The sequence below is a fragment of the Ahaetulla prasina genome, chromosome 1 (assembly GCF_028640845.1).
Source record: "Ahaetulla prasina isolate Xishuangbanna chromosome 1, ASM2864084v1, whole genome shotgun sequence".
In the NCBI taxonomy this organism is placed as follows: Eukaryota; Metazoa; Chordata; class Lepidosauria; order Squamata; family Colubridae; genus Ahaetulla; species Ahaetulla prasina.
Window position 1 is genome coordinate 141,032,848 of NC_080539.1, and position 27,112 is coordinate 141,059,959.

The 27,112-nt window shown below is 40.0% G+C and overlaps 1 protein-coding gene and 1 long non-coding RNA gene across 13 annotated transcripts in view; one reads left to right on the forward strand and one right to left on the reverse strand.

The window, feature by feature from the left end:
• Positions 1-27,112, forward strand: part of DST (dystonin) — a 381,039-nt gene that overhangs the window by 128,685 nt on the left and 225,242 nt on the right. For 7 of the 11 annotated variants that reach the window (XM_058176775.1, XM_058176818.1, XM_058176728.1 and 4 more), the window contains exons 3-5: positions 7,052-7,141; positions 11,308-11,385; positions 15,585-15,677. In XM_058176775.1, the coding sequence (XP_058032758.1) occupies positions 7,052-7,141; positions 11,308-11,385; positions 15,585-15,677 (261 nt within the window). Of the gene's footprint in view, positions 1-7,051; positions 7,142-7,610; positions 7,647-11,307; positions 11,386-15,584; positions 15,678-27,112 lie in introns of those variants that run through there. The other 4 variants (XM_058176703.1, XM_058176715.1, XM_058176721.1 and 1 more) reach the window with 2 other exon arrangements.
• Positions 9,652-27,112, reverse strand: part of LOC131195171 (uncharacterized) — a 40,154-nt gene continuing 22,693 nt past the window's right edge. Inside the window, exons 3-5 of one of the 2 annotated variants that reach the window (XR_009154375.1) lie at positions 23,913-26,383; positions 12,425-12,541; positions 9,652-9,855 (exon numbers count right to left, since the gene is read on the reverse strand). This is a non-coding gene — a long non-coding RNA (uncharacterized LOC131195171). Of the gene's footprint in view, positions 9,856-12,424; positions 12,542-15,688; positions 17,316-23,912; positions 26,384-27,112 lie in introns of those variants that run through there. The other variant, XR_009154376.1, reaches the window with a different exon arrangement.

Genomic DNA, 27,112 nt, shown 5'->3' on the forward strand with positions numbered 1-27,112 from the left:
GGCTGTTCCCGTTCGCCCTGGCCTCCGTCCTCCGGTCTCCTGCGCTGGGAGGGGGCGAGCCAGCGAACGGCTCCGGGCACCGCGGACTTTGGCAAGGAGGAAGGTGGGAGGGAAGCGGAGCTGCCGGCTGTGGGGGGGTTGAGGGGCGTGCAAGAGGAGTGAGCGTGGAAAGGCCTTTTTGTGTGTGTGTGCGTGTGTGCGCGCCTGTGTGCCCTAGGGAGGGAAGCGGAGCTGCCGGCTGTGTGGGGGGGTTGAGGGGCGTGCAAGAGGAGTGAGCGTGGAAAGGCCTTTTTGTGTGTGTGTGCGTGTGTGTGCGCGCCTGTGTGCCCTAGGGAGGGAAGCGGAGCTGCCGGCTGTGTGGGGGGGTTGAGGGGCGTGCAAGAGGAGCGCGCCTCCTCCTCTTCCTCCACGCTCGCTCCTCTTGCACGCCCCTCAACCCCACCATCCCCCACCCTCTCCGCGCGTGAAGGTCACCTCCTCCCTCTTCCAGGCGGCGGCGGCGGCGGCTCCAGCTCGGCGGGCGCCACAGCGGCAGCTCCGCTTCCCTCACTGGTCCCAGTCCAGCGAGCGGTGGCGACATGCGGCGCCGCTCCGCTTTCACCGTTGGGAAACCTCCCCCCTCTCCCAGGCGGCGGCGGCGGCATGGGTCCGCGCGGCGGGGGGGGGGAGCCGCCAGCCTTCTCGGCCGACGCTTTCACCGTTCGGGGAAACCCTCCCTCCCTCAGCCGAGAAGGCTGGCGGCTCCCCCGCCCCGCGCGCGGACCCATGCCAAGCTGGTCCCAATCAGCCGAACGGTGAAAGCGGAGCGGCGCTCGGCATGTCGCTTTCACCGTTCGGCTGGACTAGGACCGGTGGGAGGGAAGCGGAGCTGCCGGCTGTGTGGGGGGGTTGAGGGGCGTGCAAGAGGAGCGCGCCTCCTCCTCTTCCTCCACGCTCGCTCCTCTTTCACGCCCCTCAACCCCATCCCCACCCTCTCCAGCGTGAAGGTCACCTCCTCCCTCTTCCAGGCGGCGGCGGCGGCGCTCCGGCTCGGCGGGCGCCACAGCGGCAGCTCCGCTTCCCTCCCACTGGTCCCAGTCCAGCGAGCGGTGGCGACATGCGGCGCCGCTCCGCTTTCACCGTTGGGAAACCTCCTCCCTCTTCCAGGCGGCGGCGGCGGGCGGGAGCCGCCAGCCTTCTCGGCCGGCGCTTTCACCGTTGGAAACCCTCCCTCCCTCAGCCGAGAAGGCTGGCGGCTCCCCGCCCGCGCGCGGACCCATGCCAAGCGGTCCCAATCAGCGAACGGTGAAAGCGGGCGGCGCTCGGCATGTCGCCACCGCTCGCTGACTGGGACCAGTGGGAGGAAGCGGAGCTGCCGGCTGTGGGGGTTGAGGCGTGCAAGAGGCGCGCCTCCTCCTCTTCCTCCACGCCGCTCCTCTTGCACGCCCCTCAACCCCACCATCCCCCACCCTCTCCGCGCGTGAAGGTCACCTCCTCCCTCTTCCAGGCGGCGGCGGCGGCGGCCCCGGCTCGGCGGGCGCCACAGCCGGCAGCTCCGCTTCCTCCCACTGGTCCCAGTCCAGCGAGCGGTGAAAGCGACATGCGGCGCCGCTCCGCTTTCACCGTTCGGCTGATTGGGACCGCTGGGTCATGGCGCGCGGGCGGGAGCCGCCAGCCTTCTCGGCCGACGCTTTCACCGTTCGGGGAAACCTTCCCTCCCTCAGCCGAGAAGGCTGGCGGCTCCCCGCCCGCGCGGACCCATGCCAAGCGGTCCCAATCAGCGAGCGGTGAAAGCGGGCGGCGCTCGGCATGTCGCTTTCACCGCTCGCTGACTGGGACCAGTGGGAGGAAGCGGAGCTGCCGGCTGTGGCGCTCCGCTGGAGCCGAGCCGCGCCGCCGCCGCCGCCGCCGCCTGGAAGAGGGAGGTGACCTTCACGCGGAGAGGGTGGGGATGGTGGGGTTGAGGCGTGCAAGAGGAGCGGCGTGGAGGAAGAGGAGGAGGCGCGCCTCTTGCACGCCTCAACCCCCACAGCCGGCAGCTCCGCTTCCTCCCTAGGGCACACAGGCGCACACACACGCACACACACACAAAAGGCCTTTCCACGCTCACTCCTCTTGCACGCCTCAACCCCCACAGCCGGCAGCTCCGCTTCTCCCACCTTCCTCCTTGCCAAAGTCCGCGTGCCCGCCGTTCGCTGGCTCGCTCGCTCCCAGCGCAGGAGATCGGAGGACGGAGGCCAGGCGAACGGAACACTGCACCACCAGGGCTTCCCGCCAATGCACAGCCCGCCAAGTTTGCGCCGTCCGTCCACCAGACACGGGAATGGGGGACGGCCTGGGGCGACAAATCCCGCGAGACCTCGGCGGGCCCGCTCCCCGTCCCTCCCATGGGAGTCCGTTCGGTACCCCCTCCTGTGCGGGGTTCCCGAAGACGTAGACTCGAGTATAAGCCGAGGGGACGTTTTTCAGCACAAAAAACGTGCTGAAAAACTCGGCTTATACTCGAGTATATACGGTACTTATCAAGCTACAGATTGTTGAGTTTGGAGCATGGTAATTTGCAGTATATTGCTCAAAGTGACTTATAAATCACAACAGGTTCATACAATGTGCCAAGCTAAAATCATACAACATAATGTTATAGTATACATATTCCCTTATAATGTGTTTACTGAATTATTTATTTATTTATTTTATTTATTTAATCGCATTTTTATACCGCCCTATCTCCCAAGGGACACAATCATAACCAACCAACAAAGCCTTCTTAAAAACAGATAATACAGCACCATTTTTATAATGTTTATATTTTACAAATTCTGTTGGTTGGCTATGAAATCCTTCAATCTTGTTAAATTTTCAAGTGGGATGACCCATTTTCTCTTTGAGGAAATCATGATAAGCATTCAGGTCTCCTGTGAATAGTGCTTGCATCCCACCAAGGATAATTTAAAATATTAACCTTCCTCTGAATAGGAGATAATATATACAAAAAAATTCTCTCAAAGAGATCCCAGAAAATAAGCCTTTGATATTTGAAGTATGTATTTCTATTCAGTTACTAACAAGCTTTTTGCTCTCTTTGTTGGTGAGACACAAATGTGTAAGATAGCCAAGAAAAGTAAGATTCTTGGTCAGATCACCAACCCATATTCCATTGCTTGAAATAAATTAGTTGTGTCAATGAAATTGGCTGGAGTTAGAAGTATAATGAAGTTAGTAAAGTGACAGGCATGAGCTAGGAGCAAAATAAGAACCAAGGAAGATGGCTTTTACATTCCACCTTCAACCATGGAAGTGACCTTGGACCAATCACTTTGTCTTAGCTTAAACTCACAAAATTGTTGCAGTGAGGAAACATAGGGCACGCTTAATCTCCTAAAAGAAAAGTGGGACATACCATACTTAAACCATTAAATAATAAACTATTTTTATTACAATATTAAATATAGCCAATTCATATATTATCATAAGCTGGATTCATTGATAATCTTTTAAGGAGAGAAGAGAGGTACTTTTCTATTAATATGTTTTATTGTAATTAATATAATAAATGTACATATTTATTCCCTGTCCATTAAATTTGTCCAGGGTAAACTGTTAACTTTTTTATGTGTGGCTGAACTCCCTGCTTTTTAATCTTTCTCACGTTTGTGAATTGCCATCATTGTTTTCTACAGGGTTGGTTTTTTTTGCATAGGTTAACTATTTTTCTTTATTATTGATGCATATCCTTTCCTCCTCCTTCAGCTTCAATATAAGTTACTCTCTTCTCCCTAAAGGCTGGGATTCTTGCTCCAGCCAAACTGCCAAGCCTCCCAAACCCAGCTGTGCTACCAATGTTGCACAAGCCTGCTTGCCCCGGGCAACACATAGTTTAATTGTCAGATTCCCACAATAAACCTTGAGGGATTGAACAGATTCCTTCAGCCTGCTTTATATTTCCCATGGATTTCATTAGTGGTTTTGTTGGCATCCTCACCTTGTTTACCAGTTCAAATCATTACGCATGAGGTGGGTATAGAAAGCAAAACAAAAAAACACCCCAATACAATATTTTTTTCTTTGTTTTTTTTTAATCTATCAGATTTTGGATGTTTCCCTTTTGCTTCTTGTCTTCCTTTAGTTTCCCAATGAGCAGAAGAGGAAACAAACTTTTTTCAAAGTATGAACTCCTTACTTGAGAAAGGCTTTTGAACCAGGTGGAACGAGCAGTTTTACAGAGCAGTGGCTGGTCCTTTGGGGTGTGGAAACGTTGCTCCGTCAAGAGGATTAGCCCTGTTTGGCCTTTGTCTTTACTTAAAACCAGTCTGTGAATGCTACTGGCTGTCATGTCTTCCTTAGTTAGTGCCTTGATATGCTGTTTATGGCATTTAGCAAGCATGTTCCTCCCTTCAAAGTCTCCCAAGATATACAAGGAATTTTAATTCTTCAAGATAAAGATGAGAGACAGAACTCGCCTCTTCCTATGAAAAAGCAATGTAGAAACAGGAGCAATAAGTGAAGGGAAGTGAAAGGAAGGGAAGGAAAGGAAAGGAGGGAGAAGGAAGGAAGGCCTGGCCATTATTTACTTATTAAAGTTCTTCCTCAATCAGGGACTCAGAAGAACAACAATATATTCTACAATAAGCCAAGGAGCTTTCATCCTCATTTTGTCTTGATGGATGGGCATTCAGTGTAGACTGATACTGTTATTGTAGTTTTTGATATTGCTTCTTGTAGTAGAATCTGTATTTTACGATAACTAGAGATCTGCCCTGTACTCTGGGGGAAAAGGTTTTTTATTGTATTGTATGGATAAATAGGTAGCTTATTGTGTCTTAGAAGTTAGGGTGAGAAACAGTGAAAGCATTAGGTTTATATTTTGGGAATCAAGTTCTTAGTGTCATTGCCAGAAGGGTATGTATAAAACCAGAAGGCTCTGCTACATTTTCCTTTGCTTACCAGTCACAGGATTATACCAACCACCAGCAAGCATTTTGTCCTTGAATACTTTATTAAGAGTCAGCTAGCAAGCTTTCTATCTGATATGTATTTTTTCAAAACCTTTTTGGAGGTGTGATAATTTATAAGCATACATATGCTCATATATACATGCATACATTTTCAGAGGCAGGTAAGCCATGAAAAAGGATTTTAAACGATGCTGGGCCTTTGTATGTATGTATATATGTATGTATTTATATGCACACACATGCACACACACACACACAAATGTATATATTTGCTTTCTTCAAATAATTGTTGTAGGAAGATATTCATTTGGAAGGTAGTACTTGCATATTCATTAGGCTGTTATCAGAAGGAATAATTATTCAATAAATTCAAATTGCCGAGGGGTTGTCACAGTTAATTTTTTTTTAATCCCATTCCTCAGATTCTGTTTTAAATGCAAATAGAAAACTAATTTCACTTTGCTGGACTATAATAATTTAGCTTTAGCTGTGTTTATTTCTTACTTCATAGGATACAAGAAATAGTAGGCTAATTTGCAAGGTAGTTCCTTAGAACAAAGATCCTAACTTGAATAGAATAAAAACAACATACTTGGAGTAAAACTGAGATTTGGTTATGCTTGTGTCATGATGACCAAACTCTGCTAAAGCTAACCAGTACCACCCTCTCCACCATTATCAAGGAATGTAATATATGGCCACATGTGATTAAAGGCTGTCTAGCATTCCCCTCTGATGTCCTTTCCTTTCCTATCATTGTGAACAATTTTCCCTCCTCAGCTTGATACTTACTCCCTTCATGATGTTTTTTGGATATAATACATGAATTAATTCAGATTTGTATTGAAATAAATAATTGCACTTGTGTCAGAAGCACCATGTTGGTGTCAGAAGCACCAAGGAGCTTTCCAGGTTAAAGGGTTCAGCCAGTGACATCACCGTTGTTCTGCGGATGCCCAATTGGAGACTCCTTTCTTGACCCCAGCAGGAGCTGGAGTGAAGGGTGAGAGCTCAACCCAGCCCCATGGCAGCTCTCGGGTCTTGAACATGGGCTTGCTAACCTCGTGCCCAGTTCCAACCACTCGAGCCACCATGCTCCTAGAAATAGTAGTGAGGTTTTACTTTGAGGCTATGGCTTTTGCCTAATAATACGTATATATAATCTAAATATTTTACACACACACACCCCTCTGCATAATTAAATAAATTAGGTGGGTTTCTGAATTTCTCCAGTGGCTGAAACATAGTGTGACTAGAGGACTTGTTCATGGGCACTCCTTACTAACAGAAATCTGTATGCTTGTGACTTATCTCCATTCCCATATCCTTTAAATCCTCTAGACCGGGGGTCTCCAACCTTGGCAACTTTAAAACTTGTGGACTTCAACTCCCAGAATTCTGGGAGTTGAAGTCCACAAGTCTTAAAGTTGCCAAGGTTGGAGACCCCTGCTCTAGACCTCCCAAGAATCTGATCTGGATATTCTCTGTAATAGTGGGGGGAGGGATTCCAGATAGCACTGTTTGTAAGTAACTATCAATAACTATTAATGTAAGGGCTAAGTAAATTAATTGTATTGCAAATCATAACAATTTTCACCTTTAGTTCTACAATCTTTTTCTTTCCTTTTGGTAAGCACAGTAAAACAATATATTCTAAAGAATGTATTTCTTATCAGAGAGCTATAAAGTATTCTTTAATCATTGATAGAAAAATAATGTACCTCATTACCTGCTAATCAGATAAATGATAGGCATGGTTCTTCTCAATTTCAAGGACACTTTATGCTAATTTCAATAATGCTGAAATGGTATTTATGCATTATTGCATTCCATAGTCTCTCTTTTCACTTTGAAGTCTTTGTTGGGGGGGAATGAGAATTTCAAGTGATGATCATAATGAAATTATATTCGAGGAGCCATATTTTTCAATATGATCCTTAGATGGTCCTTAGTATGTATGTATTTCCTGGGCATTGCAACACAATTTATTACAGTAAGACTGTAGTCTTTTTTATACTTACCTTGGTATAAATGTCACTGCATTCAGCAGGAGTGTATACAAATATTTCTCTTGGAAAAAAACCACACATTGACTTTTAATTTCATTTTCTTTATAGGTTCGAAAACATGTCAATGACCTGTACGAAGATCTGAGAGATGGACATAACTTGATTTCTCTTTTGGAAGTTCTTTCAGGAGATACTTTAGTGAGTTCCTTAATTTTAATGCAACTGTTTTAAAGATTTAATTGATATTTGTTCTTATCTTAATCCAGCATTTCTTTGATGCATTATTTCCATAACTGGGGGGGGGAGGGATCAGAATTAGTAATCTAACATTAGTAATCTAATATTTTTTTGTTGTTCCTATAGAAAAACAATCTTTTCTAAAGCAGTTGTCTTTTCAGTTTCTGATTTATTTATTTTTTAAATCATCCAACGTGTGGGATGCTAAATATTCTTTTTCCAATTAAAAATAATTGTGTTACAATATTGCTCCCACTGTAATTGTCTAACATTCCCTTCTGATATCATGTCCTTTCCTTTCATTGTGAACATTCTTGTCTCCTCTGCTTGGCACTTACTCCCTTCATTATGTTCTTCCATTCATATTCTTCTCTTCATTTGTGGTCTGTCTTGTGTCTTTGCTTTCCTGTCTCCTGTCTGTGTTTATTAGCCAAGGGAGCGAGATTTTTTGAAGACCTTACGGTTGGTGAGTTCAACAGACGCATGCCCGTTTGAACAGCATGAGGATGAGGATGAGGAGGATGAGGATAAGGGGGTAGGTGCCGACCCCCATAACTCTACTAATACAGTTTGTGAAGAGTGCCGACTGCTAATGTAAAAGTAATGTTCAGGTGTGATGGTGTGCAGCATTTTCATTAGAAAGAATTGGGCGATGGGGTTGGCATTATGGGGAATTCTTCTAATCTAGAATAATGTGAGCAGTGCCAATGGCTTGGATACATCCCATGAGCTGCATTGGGAAGGTTATTAAAAAAATTGCCAGAATAGCTACCTGTTTATTGTACTACCCTGTTTCCCCAAAAATAAGACATCCCCTGATAATAAGTCCTATCGGGCTTTTGAACGCATACGCTAAAATAACTCCCTCCCCCTCTGAAAATACCCCCCCCCTTGAAAATAAGCACTCCCCGAAAATATTTAAAGGCATGCACAACCATTCTCTGCCATTTCCTCTCGTTAGGGATAGGGAGAAAGAGCTGGAAATCAGGTAAGATGGCAAGAGGATCCCCGTTTTGCTCCACATGCCGCAAAATAACAAGACCAGCCTGAAAAAAAGGCCAAGCGCTTATTTTGGGGTTCAAAAAAATATAACACAGGGTCTTATTTTTGGGAAAACACGGTATATGTCCCTTATTAAATGGCAAACATTTAGAGGACATATATTTATTTTGCAAAGATGCACCAGCTGTACCAATAATAAGGATGGATAGATATTGCTACAAATTTAGTGAAAAAAGCTCTTGTTTGTGATTTTGGTTTCCATATGACAATATACTTGCTTTACAAAATTCACAAGGGATTTGAACTGAGACAGTGGAGAGCTCTGTCCATTATGGCAAAGTCGGGAAGAAAGGCATTGATTTGGTCATGTAAAAGCAACTTTTTCCCCTTTATTCTCGGGTAGTTAAGTGAACGGGACCTTTTTCCTCTGTTGAGTTTTCCTCTTTGTGATTTTTATACTAACTGCATGCATTTTGCCACGTTTATCATTAATCTGCTGAATATTTTTGGTTTTCTATAATAACTTATGCTTTCTTCGTGCATGTTGTGTAAGTATTTTTAAGAAAAAGATTGCACATTTTTATGATGGTGCTTAAGGTTCTGGGACCAAAAAATATGTAATTGGATGGCTAAACATAAGCAATGTTACATTGTTCAGAATTGGTCACCCATAAGATTTTTTTTTCCTAAAAGGCGTTGACATTTGATTATGTAAATGCAACTTTTCCCTGAATAAAAATTGATGGGGATATATTAATCTGATTCAAAAGATTTCTTCCATAATCTGTGTGCCTTTCCAAATTCTCATGAATATTTCCCATGTGTGTCTTTCTTGAGAACCAGCTTTCTGGCTTACTCTATATAAGGTACATCCCAAAATGCAAACAAAAAAATCACGAAAAAGTGCCCCACCCTAAAAAATTAATATGATAATCATGATGACAAAATGCAGCTCTTATATTTCAATTTCTTTAAAAAAAATCTGCACTATATGGGAAATATACACTTCACACGATTTCTTAGGTCAGAACAAAATACATTTCTGTTCTGTAATCTACTGGGGTTTGATGGACTGAACATTAGCTATATTTTGCTATTTACTGGAGCTGGTAGACTGTTCCCTGTTCACAGATTCATGCCTTTGATATATTTTTGATGTGTCTTAGCTAATACTACAGTACTGGCCAAAATTGTGTGAACCTTTTGGGAAAAGTGTATTTTCTAAAACTAGCTAATAACACCACTTTTTTTTTGAGCAGTACCCTAAAATTATATATCAACGGAAAGATAATTTAATCAAGAATGTAATGAAATAACTTTTATGAAGGATTTGCTATTAGAATAGCAGTTCCAGTATAAAGAAGAAAAGTGAAACACGTAGAAAAAATGAGATAGACAAAAATTATCACCATAGAAGAAATGAGATAGACAAAAATTATCACCATGTCAGTTGATACTTAGTTGGGTAACCTTTAGCATAAATTATGGCCTTACAACATCTTCCCATGAGTGAACCAAGTCTTTTAGTTCTGCAGCTGTTATAATGTGAAACCAAGATTGAATGATTGCTTCTATTAACTGGGTTTTATTGCAGGGTCTTTTGTTGGCTCCATAGATTTTCAGTTGGGTTAATTCCAGCAATTGGGTCATTCCAGCAGTGGAATATGATTATCCTGAAACTCCCCCCCCCAAAAAAAAGTGATGTTATTAGCCATCAAACCTCAAAAATACACTTTTCCCAAAAGGTTTCCACAATTTTGGCCACTATTGTATTTTTACTTAGTTTGTATTTACTTAACTAGAATTACACAGGAAGTTCATATAGTTATTGATTGAAACTACTTGACAGTTTATCTTGATAACTTACTTGCTGGCCCCCTCTATAAACAGTTTTAAAAACTTTAATATTCTGGATAGTTTGAGAAGTGGTTATCATAAGAAAAGGGAAAAAAACACACTCTTCAGAAGCACTTTCACTCCAGAAGCAAAGTACAAGTAATCTTTGACTAACAACCACAATTGAGCCCAACATTTCTGTTGTTAAGTGAGACATTCGTTAAGTGAGTTTTGCCTCATTTTACGACTTTTCTTTCCATAGTTATTAAGGGAATCACTGCAGTTGATAAGTTAGTAACACAGTTGTTAAGTGAATCTGGTTTCCCCATTGACTTTGCTTGTCAGAAGGTCGCAAAAGTTGATCACATGATTTTGGGGCACAGCTATGGTCATAAGTATGAACCAGTTACCAAGCAGCTGAATTTTGATCACGTGACCATGGGGATGCTGTAATGGTTGTAAGTGTGAAAAATGGTCATAAGTCACTTTTTCAGTGATGCTGTGACTTTAAACGGTCACTAAACAAACTATTATAAGTCAAGGACTACCTAGGCTTCCACCATGTTTCACACCATATTCCCAAAAATGCTGATTAATCTTAAATGAACCTTAAAAGAAATTTATGGGTTTGGTGAGGTAAGTTGGATCATAATTTCTGCTTAAACTGCTTATAGAAACAATAAAAATGAAACACTTTTAAGTCCCATTAATTTCAGTTGGCAAGAATTCAAACACTTTTAATATGTCATTGAAATTAATGAAACTGAAACTTGTATCAAGTTAGACTATGCTGGCGCACTAAGTAGGTCTGGTAGTTGCAGTGTTACTGCCTTAGTTATATTTATTTTATCCATTAATGAATCACATGGAAAGAAAGAAGCCACAGGAGGGAAAGGAGCAGGGGTGGGTCCTATTTACCTTTACTACTGGTTCGCATTGTGCCCGCGCACGCTTTTCTGCGCATGTGCAGAAGCTTCTGTGCATGTGCAGATCACTTTTGATGATGTTCGGATCAGTGGGCAGAGCCTCCCACCAGTTTTACTAGCAGTTCTTTAGAACCAGGCCGAACAGGGGGCAACTCAGCACTGGAAAGGACATTTGTAAAGTTTAAAGTTGAGTTGCTTTTCTCCAGAGCCATTACATTTCATGCAAATCTCTTTATTTGGTTGATGACAATTTTCCTTTCCTGCAATATTCATGGAATATTTAAAATACTATAGAAATATAACGTCTGAAAATATTTGTGGAACTTTATAGAAATTCTTATATCTTCCGTTTTCTGATTTTAGCCCAGAGAGAAAGGACGGATGAGATTTCACAGACTACAGAATGTCCAAATTGCACTTGATTATTTGAAAAGGCGACAGGTAAGATATCACACTTAAGAAACAAACTTGGAACATTAATTTTTGAAATAGAATTTTCTTGATTTTTATCTCTGTGTTAAAATATTTATTACCTATCATAATGGTGATGTTAATCTTATTGGCTGACCTTATTCATCTATCTTTTTTCTTTAGCAAAGTACTGAATCATAGATCATCTTGACCTGGGTTTGTTTTTTTCTCCTTTCAGAATAGGAAAAATCAATATTACTAATGTTTCTAATTCTGTAGGCTCATAAGAAAAAAGAAATAAAGTACTGTACATCAGAGTATGTGAATTCTGTTTTAGATTTAAATCTCATCTAAACAAACAAACAGACAGACAGACAAATGTTGGCAAACTCAGTGCAATTGCTGAGTAATTGAATAGGATTGCTTTGTTAATAGGCTAGATTCAATGAACGTACTGGCAAAAATGTCAAGGCATAATTCTGAATCAAGCACTGCATACTTCATTTTAGAAAGAGCTAACAGAAATATTTTAATGCAGTGGTTCTCAACTTTTCTTCACCATGCCCCCCCCCCTTTAAATACTTGCTATGGATCATGGCCACAGACCCCCAAGCCCTAATTCAAGATTTAAATCATAACATTTCTTTCAGCTTTTGTGGACCCCCCTAGGATGACATTGTGCCGCCCCCAAGTTGATAACCACTGTTTTAAAGTGTTTATTTCATCTTTGATGTTCTCTACATGAACCTTATAATCTGTATGCTAAACAATTCTGGTGAGAGCTAGTAGAAGAGAGTTAAAGCCAGACCAAGAACAGAGTATATTTTCAAGAAATAAATAATAGAAATCTGACTACTGTGATTTGTTTCTGTCTGTGATTTGATCTGACATATTATATATTCTTGTTTTAGCAAAGAAGTGAACAATAAAAATTGACTATACTCAATTACCACAAACTTCCATTTTAGGGAGCAGATCAGTGGGAGGAAATAGGAATTCTTTTAAAATTCGTTGAAATTATTACAGTTCCCAATAAAGATATCATCACTGTGAATTAGGCTTCTTTCACCTGCAACTGTATTCTGTCATATTTTTCCGTTGTTTCCTTCATCATTTTTTTGTTCATTGAAGAAAAGATTATTATTCCTTCCTTTGTCGCGTTGTGTGATTGACTAATTTCATAGTTCTATATTAAAAAATTGAAAAATGGAAATATAAAACTGATATTAACATTAAACATTAAAATATATTTGTCTCAGTAGAAAAAGAGTTACAAAGTTGCCTTGAACAGCACACCACCAACTAAATCAGGGTTCCCCAAGATCAATTCTCAAAGTTGATGGAAATACAGGTAGTCCTTGACTTACAAAGGTTCATTTAGTGATCTCTTCAAAATTACAGTGGCACTGAAAAAAGTGAAATGATCATTTCTCACATATATAGTCACGTGATAAGATTTAGACATTTGGCAACCGACTCCTATTTATGGCGGTCATAGTGTCCCAGAATCATGTGATCATCTTTTGTAACCTGACAAGCAAAGTCAATGGGAAAGCCAGATTCACCTTATAACTATGTTACTAACCTAACAACTGCAGTCAGTCACTTAACAACTCTGGCATAAAAGCTCATCAAATGCGGCAAAACTGTTAACAAATGTCTCACTTAGCAACAGAAATTTGGAGCTCAATTGTGGTTATAAGTCGAGAACTACTTGTATCCCCCAGGATCTGGGATAGGCTGATGTTGCTGTTTGATAATGTTAAACGTATTGTCTCAGGATGTAAGCTATTCCAAATAAAATTGCCTTTTGCAATTAATTGATGGTGATTTTGTCAGTGCATGATGATGATTATTATTTATAGTACTATTAGTTAAAGCAGTATTTATTAAATTATTTTCATATAATGTTTGAGGGTCAGTGAACAATCTGAAACTTCATGAAGAGGTCAATGTACTGAAAGTTTGAGGAATGTTGAATTAAATAGGCAAACCTTATAAAAATGAAAAAAAAAATGCTCCAGGCAGGAGAAAAGATAATATTGGTCTACTTTCCCTTGTTAAGATTTAGATTCTATGTTTAGCAAGGATTCTGGATTCCTAGGAATATTTGGTGTCAAGGTTACATTCGTAGCAAAAACAAATTGAAATAGAAGTAGAAAAATTGAAGTGGGAAAAAACCCAAATCAACATAAATTCAAACAACATTTGGAATATTGGGGAAGTCTTCCCACAAGCAGGGAGTTGTGCTGAGTTATACTGTATTTTACCAGCATAATAAGAATGTATAGCATTTAAAACAGTGGTTCTCAACCTTTATAGTGCTGCGACCCCTTTAATACAATTCCCCACAATGTGGCGACCCCAACCATAAAATTATTTTCGTTTTGAATTTATTGCGCCTGAAGCTGTATTGGCTAGCGATCTGAACTGCTTGTGATTGCCTTGAGGACAGAGGCATTAAAGCGGAGACTCCTCCCGTATTAAGTTTATCGCGCCTGAAGCCAGATTAGGCTAGCGATTGGGAGTGATTGCAGCTGGCTTGAGAGGGAGACATCAGAGCAAAGATTTCTCTCTTTTTTAATTCATCGCTTCTGAAGCCGAATTCGGTTAGCGATTTGAAGAGCTTGCAGCTGGCTTGTGGAGTCAACCATTGGAGTGCGATTCTTCGACTTCCAAGTAGACTTCCCATATTTCCGATGGTCTTAGGCGACCCCTGGCAAATTGTCATTCGACCCCCCAACGGGGTCCCGACCCACAGGTTGAGAACCGCTGATTTAAAAGAATCCTTTGGAAAATGTTGAGAGAATGAATGATGCATCTTCTTTTGAATCTTTAAAGCAGCCACATCCTTTAAAGACATTGATGGCTGCTTCAGAATGAGCATACACAGACACTTATTTTGGTTTTTTTTTTCCAAGTGCTTTGCACCGCTATAATGAATAGCAAGTACTGTATTTTATTTATTTATTTATTTGTCAAACACAAAAATATATATAAGTATAAGCATGAAATAACCATACGAATTGGATACAACCAAAGGGAACATTAGGACAGGAATGGTAGGCACGCTGGTGCTCTTATGCACGCCCCCTTACAGACCTCATAGGAATGGGGTGAGGTCAACAGTAGATAGTCTTTGGTTAAAGCTTTGGGGATTTTGGGAAGAGACCACAGAGTCAGGTAGTGCATTCCAAGCATTAACAACTCTGTTACTGAAGTCGTATTTTCTACAATCAAGATTGGAGCGGTTCACTTTAAGTTTAAATCTATTGTGTGCTTGTGTATTGTTGTGGTTGAAGCTGAAGTAGTCTTCGACAGGAGACTTAGAACTTAGAACTTAGGAGTCTAAGTTCAAACGTATAATTTCCATTCTAATTGAAAAGCAAATAATAGCGGAGATAAGCATGGTATAATAATAAGCCTCAAAGCCTTTCTAATCAAATCAACCAATTAATTTGTATTACATCCATAGACCAGCAAATTCAAAGTATTTGGAAAATGTTATAAATTAGGACAGAAGGGTTTGCTGAATACTGCCAAAACTTAATGCTGCACCTTGAGGACTATATAAAATATTATTCATTAGCCAGAGTGGATTACCTTGAATAGATGAAGAACTGTTAGTGACAGGCTACATTCCATTGGGAAATCATAATTCTCCAGACACTTTTTCAACATGTTGCTTGGTATGGCAGGCAAGAATGAAGCTTTAAACGCAACAATTGATTGCCCATTGCAGTGAATGAGATCAGAGCTGTTCCATGGGTCCATAGTCTAGACTTTGTCTTTTTCCTCCTGCCCTTTCAATTTAACAGCTATTGTTCAATCTCTTGATGGCATTGAGAATTGGCTGTAGTTTAGGAGTTCCGGTTTGCTAATCTTAGCCCTTAAAGCTAACATGCAGATATCTTTAGTAATAGTAATAGAATCAATCAAAAAGGTTAATATAATTGGTTCCTTTGTTTTAACTGGCCAACTTTCTCCTGCAATTGAAGCTATCCCTGTGCAAAAATAGAATCATCATCTATCCTGTTAGAAGAATTGTGTTTTTTCTAGAGCATCCTCTGCTTCACAGAGAGGAACAGGATAACCTGGAATTATAGTGCACCGACAGCCAGATTGATCTTTCCTTCACTGCAAACATATACAATAAGAGAAAGAATGCACATGGGCAACTCCATTTGTTTTAATTCCTTTGCACATTTCTCTCCCTCCACCCACGACAGGTGAAACTGGTGAACATTCGAAATGATGACATAACAGATGGGAATCCTAAATTGACATTGGGATTAATATGGACCATAATTTTGCACTTTCAGGTAAGGTGCCCTCCCATTGCTGCAACCTTCAATTTATAACTCTTTCTGACGAACTATGGCTATGTTTTTCAAATGTGAATACATTGGAATTCTCACAGGCATTCAAATAGAAATGGTTGCCTCTTTTGAAAGCTAATACTGTTTTTGTGCCTTTTCCTTTGCAAGATGGGTCCGGTTATTTATTTTGAAGCACAGGAAGAAAGCAGATAGGCACGTGACAGAATGTAATGAGTAATTCATTAATTATAACATAATTATAATTAACATAATTTCCACAATTTCAAACATAAAATGAACGCTATGTCAGAATAACAGTTGGAAGGAATCTTGCAGGTCTTCTGTTTCAACCCCCTGCCTAAGCAGGAGACCGTATAATCCAATCATTCTGGATAAATGATTGTCCAATTTCTTCTTAAAAACCTCCCAGTGATGGACTGCCCACAGCTTCTACAATCAAATCGTTCCACTGATTACTTTTTCTCACTGACAGAAAATTTCTCCTAAATTCTTGATTGTATGTCTTGATAATTTTCCATCTTATTACTTCTTGTTATGCCCTCAGGTGCTTTGGAGAATAGATTGAACCCTTCTTCTCTTTAACAGCCCCTCAAATATTGAAGGATTGATATCATGTCATCCTTAGTCCTTCTCTTTGTTAGAAGAGATATACCCTTCACTTCCTATTTATAAATGTTGATTGTGTCTAGATTGCACTAGGTGGCAGTAGAATTGCTGTACCAAATGAATTTACAGAAGTAGGTGATACATTTTTCTTATCTGAGATATGTATTTTTTTCTCAGTTTCAGTGTCTGAAAGCTGCAGTGTGAAATTTTAGATCTCATTTGCCAGAACAAGAGCAATTTATTAGGAACCATGGTGTAGCACTTTAACTTTTGTCAGCCATTTAAAAATATGCAGAACATTTAAATCATGCTCTTTACATTTTTTGATTTATGCATATATAAAACAGTAGCTAAATGCATAGTCTTTGGACTTTCATTACTCATTATGATGAAAAGGAATGCTAGTTTTTAAAAAAGTGATAGATATAAAACACATTATTGATGTAGAATTTGAACACCATTTCAGTTTTGAAATGTGCCTTTCATGCCAGTCAAATTCTTGTCAAACATATGATCACATATTTTAGTACCAAAGCATATAGCGTTGGGCATTGCTTGATAAGCATGATGGTTGGTGTATTCCAATTTTTGCAGAGCGAAGTTTTTATGAGTCTTTTTCTGATGTTGTAATTAAATGAATATTTTTGCTTCGCTTCTTTTTATATGGGCACATCTCATGTCCTGAAAGATCTTACACTCCCACTTCATTATTATGTTCTCCATTTTTTTCTGCTTCCATGCCTTTTATAAATTTTTGTTGTATCCTAACCATTCTAGCCTATTCTATAAATTTCAGCATCTTTAAACTGTGTATCATCTTTCTCATTGAAGATTTCGGCATTTTCTTTCCTGCAACTGCTTTGGGGGTTTTTTTAAAAAAAAACTGAAAAGCAAGATGTCTTTTAAAAGCTTGATTGCACATACAAAACTTATTATTTTCCCCCATATCACCATGTGCAGAAGTTGGTAATTCCCTGCAGGTAGAGAGTCTATTTTGTCTGCAGTTATCTGGATCTGAAAAAAATTAATTAATGTTTAAAGAAGGAAAGTCTGGCCTTTTTTATATATATAAAACTTCAGGGATTCATTTTTAATCTGCTCCTGATTTAAAGTGCCAGAGGAAAGGTCAGTTACTGATCTTAGAGTTCTTGAGATGGAGTTATTTAACTCCTGCAATTTAATCCTTAGCTCTAGGATGTGAAAACTGCTATTCTTCCTGGAAGATGTCATATTATAGTGAACTGTCATTTTAAAAAGCCTTTCAAAGGGTGCATTTATAAATATATATTTTCCCACTCTCCCATCTCTTTTTACGTTGGTCTGCTATACCTCCTGGATACCTATATAATATTTTGATATTTTTTTTACATAAAATTCAAGGCAACTTAAATTTGATAATTTAGGAGTACAATTGCAAAAATGTAGGTATTGCAAAATCCCTACAATTTTAGGGATTGCAAAGAGAGGCTCAGGCTGTATAAAATCTAGCTGTAGTTTGATTTCAGTTAAGAAAAGACCTTGAGTTGACTATGTCCACCTGTATCTATATTTTCTCCCTCCCATCTTTTGTTATATATTGTCTCCATTGCATGCAGTTCGATATAATAGTTAGGCCTTGGACCAGATTGTTCTATTACCTTCTTTTGTCCCACATTTTAAAAGACACAGCTCTTTGAATTTTTACTTAGTCACTATTATTCCAAAGTTCTAGATCAGTGTTGGGGAACCTTTTCAGCACCAAGTGTGCGTGCTGGAAATCTGAAGAGTAGCTGCCCAGAGCGCATGTGTGCGCTGGGAAGATGATCTTTCACTTTCTGGCACACAGGTACACGCAAAGACCAGCTGGCTGGTGCACATGTAGGTGGCGGAAACCGGAAGAGCATTTCCCGGTGCACATGTGTGCACCGAGAAGATGATCTTCCGGTTTCCAGCATGTGTATGCACACCATGGAGACAGCTGGCTGGTGCGCCGGAACCTGAAAAAGCAGCGGGCGACAGCTCACGTGCCTGGAGAGATGGTTCTGTGTGCTACTTCTGGCACACGTGCCATCATGGTCCTAGATGTTTTAGTGCATGATAAAATATACTAGATATGCTTTTGCATTAATAGAGATTCTACTGCAAAACCTTTTCCTGAATATATGGGGTAAATTGTTTCAGATGGAACTGCCTCTTGTTAAATTATCTGTGTAGTACTTGTTCTTGCAGCTGCATGTTGTTAGGTTGATTAGATCCAGGTGCAGCCATTGTCTGTAATGAAAACGTTTGCTATTTCTAGTCCCCTCTTATTTGCTTACTTGAATTTCTGTGAGGCTGAGATGGAAAAAAACTGCTGGAATATCTTATTGTAGTTCCCCATAATTTCCAAGGTACAGGTAACCCTCATTTATTGACCATAATTGTGATTGGCAACTTAGTTGCTAAACAAAGCAGTTGCTAAGTGAAACTGTCATTTTGCTTGTAATTGTACAGCAGCCTTCCTTTGCTTTACATACAAGGATTGGTTGTAGAATTACTTTTCATCACTGACATAACTACAGATGGTTGCTAAACAAGTCAGTCGCTAAGGAAGGACTATCTACAAGGGAGAACACACTCAGGGGCTTTCTAAATGATTTAATTTTGAATATGTTTCTATAAAGTGCTAGTTAGAAGATGAATGAATGGTTCTTTGCTTTGTTAGCTATGCATGATTGGTTTTGTCTTGTATTGATAGAAATCTATCTAAATGACAAATGCTGTCCATTCACTTTCTCTTCTGTCTTCTATTTTCCTTAACCTGTTCAACTTTTTCTAATTTATTATCAATGTTATCTCTTTTATATATAATAATTTTTATTATCTCTCATGTCAGAAATGTAGGAATTAGAAAGGGGAAATACTTTCACTGGATTTCCCAAATATGTGAATAATTGCTTACTGAATTTCACCACAAGGGACTAGTCTGCCTTTAGCCAGGCCAGGCCAGAATGATTGGTTCATCTTGCAGTCCCTCATACTCTTAGCAACAGCATCTAGATCCATAATTTAAAGATTTGTCTCTTCTTTTTTAGTTCCTTCTCATTATTCAGCTTTCATAATGCGTATATAAAAGGCAATTGATTACAAAAGCAAATGTTTGCTTACGAGCTTAGAACAAATCTTCTGCTCGAAATAAAATTTCCTATACCACCAGGCTTGAAATTTTAGGTCTAGATCAGGGGTGAAATCCAGCAGGTTCTGACAGGTTCTAGAGAACCTGTAGTGGAAATTTTGAGCAGTTCACAGAACCGGTAGCAGAAATTTTGAGTAGTCCAGAGAACCGGCAAATGCCACCTCTGGCTGGCTCCAGAGTGGGGTGGGAATGGAAATTTTGCAATATCCTTCCCCCAGGAGTCAGGAGGGAATGGAGATTTTGCAATATCCTTCCCCCAGGAATTAATTAATTAATTAATTAATTTATTTATTTATTTATTTATTTATTTATTTATTTTGTCACAACAATATATGTAACTATCATACAGATAGGTTATATAGTATATAAAGGTATAAGTGCATATATATATATATATATATGAAGAAGAAAAGAAAAACAATAGGACAGGAACGGTAGGCACGTTTGTGCGCTTATGCACACCCCTTATGGTCCTCTTAGGAATGGGGTGAGGTCAATAGTAGAAAGTTTTTGGTTAAAGCTTTTAGGATTATGAGAAGAGACCACAGAGTCAGGTAAAGTATTCCAAGCACTGATGATTCTGTTACAGAAGTCATATTTTCTGCAATCTAGATTAAAGCGGTTGACATTAAGTTTAAATCTATTGGTTGCTCTTGTATTATTGCAATTAAAGCTGAAGTAGTCTTTAACAGGAAGGACATTACAATAGATGATTCTATGAGTTAAACTTAGGTCTTGTCGAAGGCGACGGAGTTCCAAGTTTTCCAAGCCCAGGATTTCAAGTCTGGTGGGATAAGGTATTTTGTTGTTTTCAGAGGAATGGAGAACTCTTCTTGTAAAATATTTCTGGACACGTTCAATTGTATTGATGTCAGAGATATGGTGAGGGTTCCAAACAGGTGAGCTGTATTCTAGAATTGGTCTAGCAAATGTTTTATATGCTCTGGTTAGTAGTGTAGTGTTTTTGGAAAAGAAGCTATGCAAGATTAGGTTTACAACTCTTAGAGCCTTTTTTGCTATGTATTTGCAGTGGGCTTTGGCACTTAGATCATTTGACATGAAAACTCCAAGGTCTTTAACGGGATGGGGGTCATCTGTAAGGTAATGTCCATCAAGCGAGTACTTAGTGTTTGGGTTCTTTTTTCCTATATGTAAGACTGAGCATTTGCTGGTTGAGATTTGGAGTTGCCAAGTTTTAGACCAAGCGGTTAGATGATCAAGGTCTTTTTGAATGATAGATGTATTATCAGTGGTGTTAAATAGTTTGACATCGTCAGGAAAGAGAACACAATTACTTGAGATATGGTCACAAAGATCATTAATGTATAGTATGAAAAGTGTTGGTCCAAGGACGCTGCCTTGAGGAACGCCACTCTTGACAGGAACAGGATTTGATAAAGCATTGCCAATTTTGACCACTTGTTGTCTGTTAGACAGAAAAGCAGATATCCATTTGTGAAGGGGTCCTGAAATGCTGTAGGATTTTAGTTTTAGGAGAAGTTTATTGTGTACTACTGAGTCAAAAGCTTTGCAGAAGTCTATGTAGATTGCATCTATTGTTTTGCCTTGATCGAGATTTGTAGTCCATATGTTTTTACAGTGGAGAAGTTGTAAGTTGCATGCTAATTTTTTCCTGAAACCAAATTGTTTATTGGAGAGTAGGTTGTTTGCTTCTAAGTGTGAGGTAATGGATTGGTTAATGATTGATTCCATGACTTTGCAGGTGACGCAGCATAGAGAGATTGGTCTGTAGTTTTCGACTGAGCTGGGGTCTCCTTTTTTGAAGATAGGGATGACTGTGGCCAGTGACCAAAGATTGGGAAGGGAACTGGTAGTGAAAGCTTTATCAAAGATTATGCTTAGGAATGGGGAGGAAATGGGGATTTTGCAGTATCCTTCTCCTGGAGTGGAGTGGGAATGGAGATTTTGCAGTATTGTTCCCCTGTCACGCCCACCAAGCCATGCCATGCCACGCCACGCCCATCAAACCACGCCCACAGAACCTGTAGTAAAAAAATTTGGATTTCACCACTGGTCTAGATAGCCTTGAACTACCGTATATACTCGAATATAAGCCGATCCGAGTATAAGCCGAGGTCCCCAATTTTACCCCAAAAACTGGGGTAAACTGGGGACTCGAGTATAAGCCGAGGGTGGGAAATGAGGCACCTACCGGTTGGGAAACCTCCTCCCTCAGCTGAGAAGGCTGGCGGCTCCCCCGCCCCGCCCTCTCACTGCACCGGCAGGGCTTCCCCGCGCCGTCCGGTAAAATGTGAAAAAAAGAAAAAAAACAAAAACTCGAGTATAAGCCGTATATACTCGAGTATAAGCCGAGGGGCTTAAAAAAAAAAAACTCGAGTATAAGCCGTATAGACCCGAGTATAAGCCGAGGGGACGTTTTTCAGCACAAAAAACGTGCTGAAAAACTCGGCTTATACTCGAGTATATACGGTATGTTGTCTATGTTTTGACCTATGCTTAGTTCATAAGATTATTTGTCAAACGTTCTACCTGTAACTGAGTACTTTAATTTCAACCATAATAACACAAGGGCTATCAATAGATTTAAATTCAATGTAATTCGCTCTAAACTTAATTGTAGGAAATATGACTTCTGCAATAGAGTAGTAAATGTCTGAAACACTCTACCTGATCCTGTTGTTAGTCTCTCTAATCCCCATACCTTTCATCGTAAACTGTCTACCATGGACCTTTCATATTTCTTAAGAGGTCCCTAAGGGGACGTGCATAAGCGCACCAGCGTACCTACCATCCATGTCCCAATTATATGTAATCATTTTATGTGTTTATGTTTCGCCTATTTATATCCTTTTTTTGTGCCAATTTGTTCATGTGTTCATGTCTATGTCTATTCTGTTACTTGTTTTCTTGTACTTGTTGACAAATAAATAATAAATAAATAATAGAGCCTAGTTATTATTTCAATAGTAGTAGGATTCAAACTTTACCTGATAATGTTATTCAGCTAATAGTGGCAATTAGCCTGGCATTGGGGAAGAGATTTTTGGAAAGCCAACTTCAGTGTTAGAATTTTGTAATTTGAAAGAACAGTTTATGCATAATCTTTAAAATGGTATATTTTGGTTTCTCTTTATATGGTCTCTTACCAAAAATTATCTCAATGTTTGGTTTATTGCAGTAGATCTCAACTTATGAACCTAACAGAGCCTGCCCATTATTGCCACAAGTCATAACAGTAATTAAGTGAGGTGCCCAAGTGATTGCTTCACTTAACAACCCCAATCCCTGCTTTCTCTGTTGCAGTAGTTACTCAGAGCATGGGGTGTCTCAGGATGCGGGACACCCTGGGAGGCTTCGCACTGCACTTAGCCCAGGCCAGCTTACACCTGGTCTGCCCTGAGCCTCCTGGAGCCACCCCAATCCCCTGAATGAAGCACCCTGTACTCCACTTCCTAGCCCACTATTTTCCTTGAGGCATGGGGCCTACTTTCCCAATCCATTCTGTCCCTGCAAGTCTTGGGCTTGCTGCTTTTCATGCTGCTGAGTTTCCCCACTCCCCATCACTTGCCTTTTTGGTAGATCTTTGGTCTGACTCCTCCACACCGTCTTCCCAGACAGTGAAGGCCGCAGGGCACCCACTTCCAGAACGGCACCATGTGGCATCCACTACAGGGGAGTTGTGCTCTCTGGAGATCACATTGGAGCAGGAAAATGGCCCTTTGCCTCCCTGGAGGCCGCATGGTGCCATCCCCATAGTGGGTGCCATTTTGGAACAGCTGCAATTCATTGCCACTGCTCCAAAATGGTTTCTGCTTCCGGGATGGCCTACATGGCTTCCACTGTATAGGGAGGCCGAGGGATGTAGCTCTGAAAAAGGTGTTCAGGAAGAAGAGCCAGCCGATCCGTCCCCCAACTTCCCTATACAGTGGAGGTCGCATGGTGTTCTGCTGCAAGTGGGCACCAGTTTGCAGAGGTCAGAGTTCGGTAAGAAGGGCATGTAGCAGAGCAACTGCTTCCTCAAAGATCTGCCAAAGAGAAAACTACATTTAACAGAATAACAGAGTTGGAAGGGACCTTGGAGACCTAGTCCAACCTCCTGCTCAAGCAGGAACCCTATACCATTTCATATAAATGACTGTCCAGTCTCTTCTTAAAAGCCTCCAGTGATGGAGCACCCAATACATTTGGTGTGAATTCTTTAACATTATATTAAATGTAATTAAATTACATTATTTGATTTATATTCCCCCTTTTGATCCTGAGCTCAAGGTAATATACAAAGCACTCCCTTCTCCCACCCAGTTTTCCTCACACTAACAACAAAATCGTGACATAGGTTGGGCTGAGAGTGAAAAAGAGACAGGGTGGTTTCCCTTGGCTCAGATTGCATAAACCTGGATTTCCCCAGTGCAAGTCCCAAACCTTAACAATTACAAATGATTGCTCTTAATTTATATGTTTAATGTTCTCCTTACCTCACAATAAACATTACTAATTGGTAGCATTTTTGGAGGTCCCCAAAATCTGAGGTATCAAGATTTGCCTGTCTGAATGAGTATATAAAAATTCTGTCCATTAGAGGAATCTTGTGTCTCTGTTGTCATTGACAGATCACTTCTTGATGCGTGAATCCTGATTCCTGGCCAGGATAAAACTGTGTGAGAGAAGAGAAATGTTAAATTGCTTGATGCAATTGCTCAATTGCTTGAACGTGATGATATGCTTGGGCAATTTCTTACAACTTTTGTTAGTAATATTTCCTGATTTTCAGAATATTAATAGCATTAATCCTAGGCACCCTATTCCCTTTTGGGAAGGTAGGTCAGGTCCTTTATTTATTTTATTTATTTATTTATTTTATTTTTCATATTTTTATACCGCCCTATCTCCCTAGGGACTCAGGGCGGTTCACAACCAGATAAAAACATACATATAAATACAAATAAAACATCCATTAAAAAACTTATTATAATTGGCCGAATAATTAAAATGATAATAAAAATAATAAAATCCCCATTAAAACCAATTTGAATTTAAAATCTAGTCGAGTCCTGCGCAAATAAATAGATGTGTCTTAAGCTCGCGGCGAAAGGTTCGGAGGTCGGGAAGTTGGCGAAGTCCTGGGGGAAGCTCGTTCCAGAGGGTGGGAACGAGTTTATTAAGTTTATTTAGTTTATTAAGGAGTTGAACTTGGATGGGGAGTATCAGTGTAACCAAGTGGAATAAATTTTGAGACAGTTAATTGTGAATGGAATAATGAAAACCCAGTCAAATTACTTGCCAGTCAAGAAGACTTAGATATTTTCCTCTGTTGCATCCACATACAATAGGGCAGCATTGCGTTTCTCTGTTGTGCATCATCTTTGGCTTTCAGCAAGGTGCAGCATTTTCTCCAGCAGATTGTTGAGGGAGAGAACTGGAATAGTTGGGAGCAAACTCTGAAAATATTGTGTCTTTTTTTTTTTTTTTTTGTGGCACGGTTCTATCTAAATTTGGTCTTCAGAGTTGATGCACTCCATAAGGATCTAACTTTGGTAGCTGCTCATTCAGCTATAATGGATTCTTTTGGGGATGCAGACATCAAAGATGTGAGCATTGGGGAGTATATGTAGAAAGTTGAGGATTGTAGAGAGGGCATGTAGATATTTGACTTCCATATTTTTGGTTGGCTGAATCATCCAAAAGATTAGCTAGTCAAGAGAAATTATTAGTGCCTCCTTGAAAGAGAGGCTTTTCTCTCCACACCTTAATAAAAGACAAAAAGAATAGTTCATTTGTTCATTTATAAACCATCTCATATTTAGTTAGGCTGCTATCTATGCAAGGTGCAAGGACTACACAGCACCTGTACTGAAAGATTTGCGCTGGTTGGTAGTTGGCTATTGGGCCCAATATAAGGTGTTGGCGTTGACTTTTTAATCCCTAAGTAGCTTAGGTTCTGACCTTTCTACCAGTTTGTGTCTCCTGCTTTGAAGCTATGCAGTTGTTAAGGTCAACAGGAAAGGACCTTTTGGAACTTACGGTTTAAGTCTCATCTTTCTGGCATTCCCTTGGGAGATGTCCTTAATCCCTTCTCTCTCAGCTGTTTTGCCAGGATTTGAATTGTTAGTATGATTTCAGCAATAGTTTTATTGATGTTCTAACATACATTTTCTATTTTTTAGTATTAAAATTTGTTTTAAATTTTGCTAGCCACCTTGAGCACTTGCCAGAGCAAAACTAGGCTATGCATGCAAAAGGCAAATCATTAAAAAAGGTACATAAATTGGCACAAACTTTCCCTTTTAAGTAAATGGCTAAATATTTTAATCGAGACAAAATCATCACCAGATGTTGACAGTTTGAGAAATCCTAGTATAGATTATAAATGAGGATTGATCTTTTGAGTCTTCATGTTGATGTTACTTTTTTTTGTTGTTGTTCTTGAAAGATGAATAGTGGAAGTGAGAGCACTGAACATGATACGTGTTCAATTAATTTGGAACAAAGAATAATAGAATATATTGTACATGTGTACATAATAGTACTTATTGTAAACTGGGGAATGGCAGCTTTGTCTCACTAGAAAGCAACGGAGAATCCTGCTAGTTTAGCTGCAAAATACAGAAGCAAAAGCTTTTTTATTTTTTTTTCCCTCAAGGGAAGCAGATTTGATACACCAAGGGAGTCTTAGTCCTGTTGGCTTTAGCATGGAATGGTAGTTCCATTTATACTTTAAACAAGCAGAGGTAAAGAGACTATAAATATAACCGTCAACTCCATCCTGTTTGCTGTTTCAGTTCCTGAGTTCCGAAGCTTCTGTTACAGATCAGAAGAGCACGTTCCTGGGCAAACCATTTTATCAGTCAATAAAATATTTTCTTGCTTGTTTGCTTCACTTCTTCCTCCCAAGTCCTTAGAATGAGATGCTAAATGAACTGGAAAGCGATGACCTCTTCCTCACCTCCTAAGAATTACATATTCCCATTTTATTCCTTGTCTGCAGAGTAAAATCTTACTATTAATCTGTATTTTTTTAAGGTTCCACTATTATTATGAATTTTAAAAAACCGTGCTGGGGAAAATTTCTAACATTATGATTTTTCTGTGAATAATGATAGTATCTTCATATTTTTTTCAAAGAAATAGAAGTGTTCAACAAAAAAAAAACCTTTTCATTTCTGAGCAATTTTCATTCATTCTTTCTTTTTTTGATTCTCTGAAGTGGGGTTTCTTCTCTTAATTTTCTATACATAAGTACACACAGTTTTTTTCAGATAACTTACAATATGTATTTTAGTATTTGCTGTTCAGTTTAGACTTTAGTGTTGGATATTAAATGAAGTAATGACATATACCAGTATTTATCACTAACAATAGCACTTAGACTTATATACCACTTCATAATGCTTTACAGCCCTTTCTGAATGACTTACAAAAGTGTCCCCCAACCTTTTGGGCACCAGGGACCGATTCTGTGGAGAGAGGTTTTACCGCGGACTCGTGAGGGCATGGCTTCACATGTTGCCTGCATCCCATGGATGGGGCTTTGCTTGTTTGCGTGGCCCAGTTTTCAGCACTGGTCTATGGACCGGGTGTTTGAGGACCCCTGGTTAACAAAGTCAGCATATTGTCCCTAACAATATAGACGGTAAAGTAATTTTGGTATATTTTCTCTTTTCTTTATCAGATCATT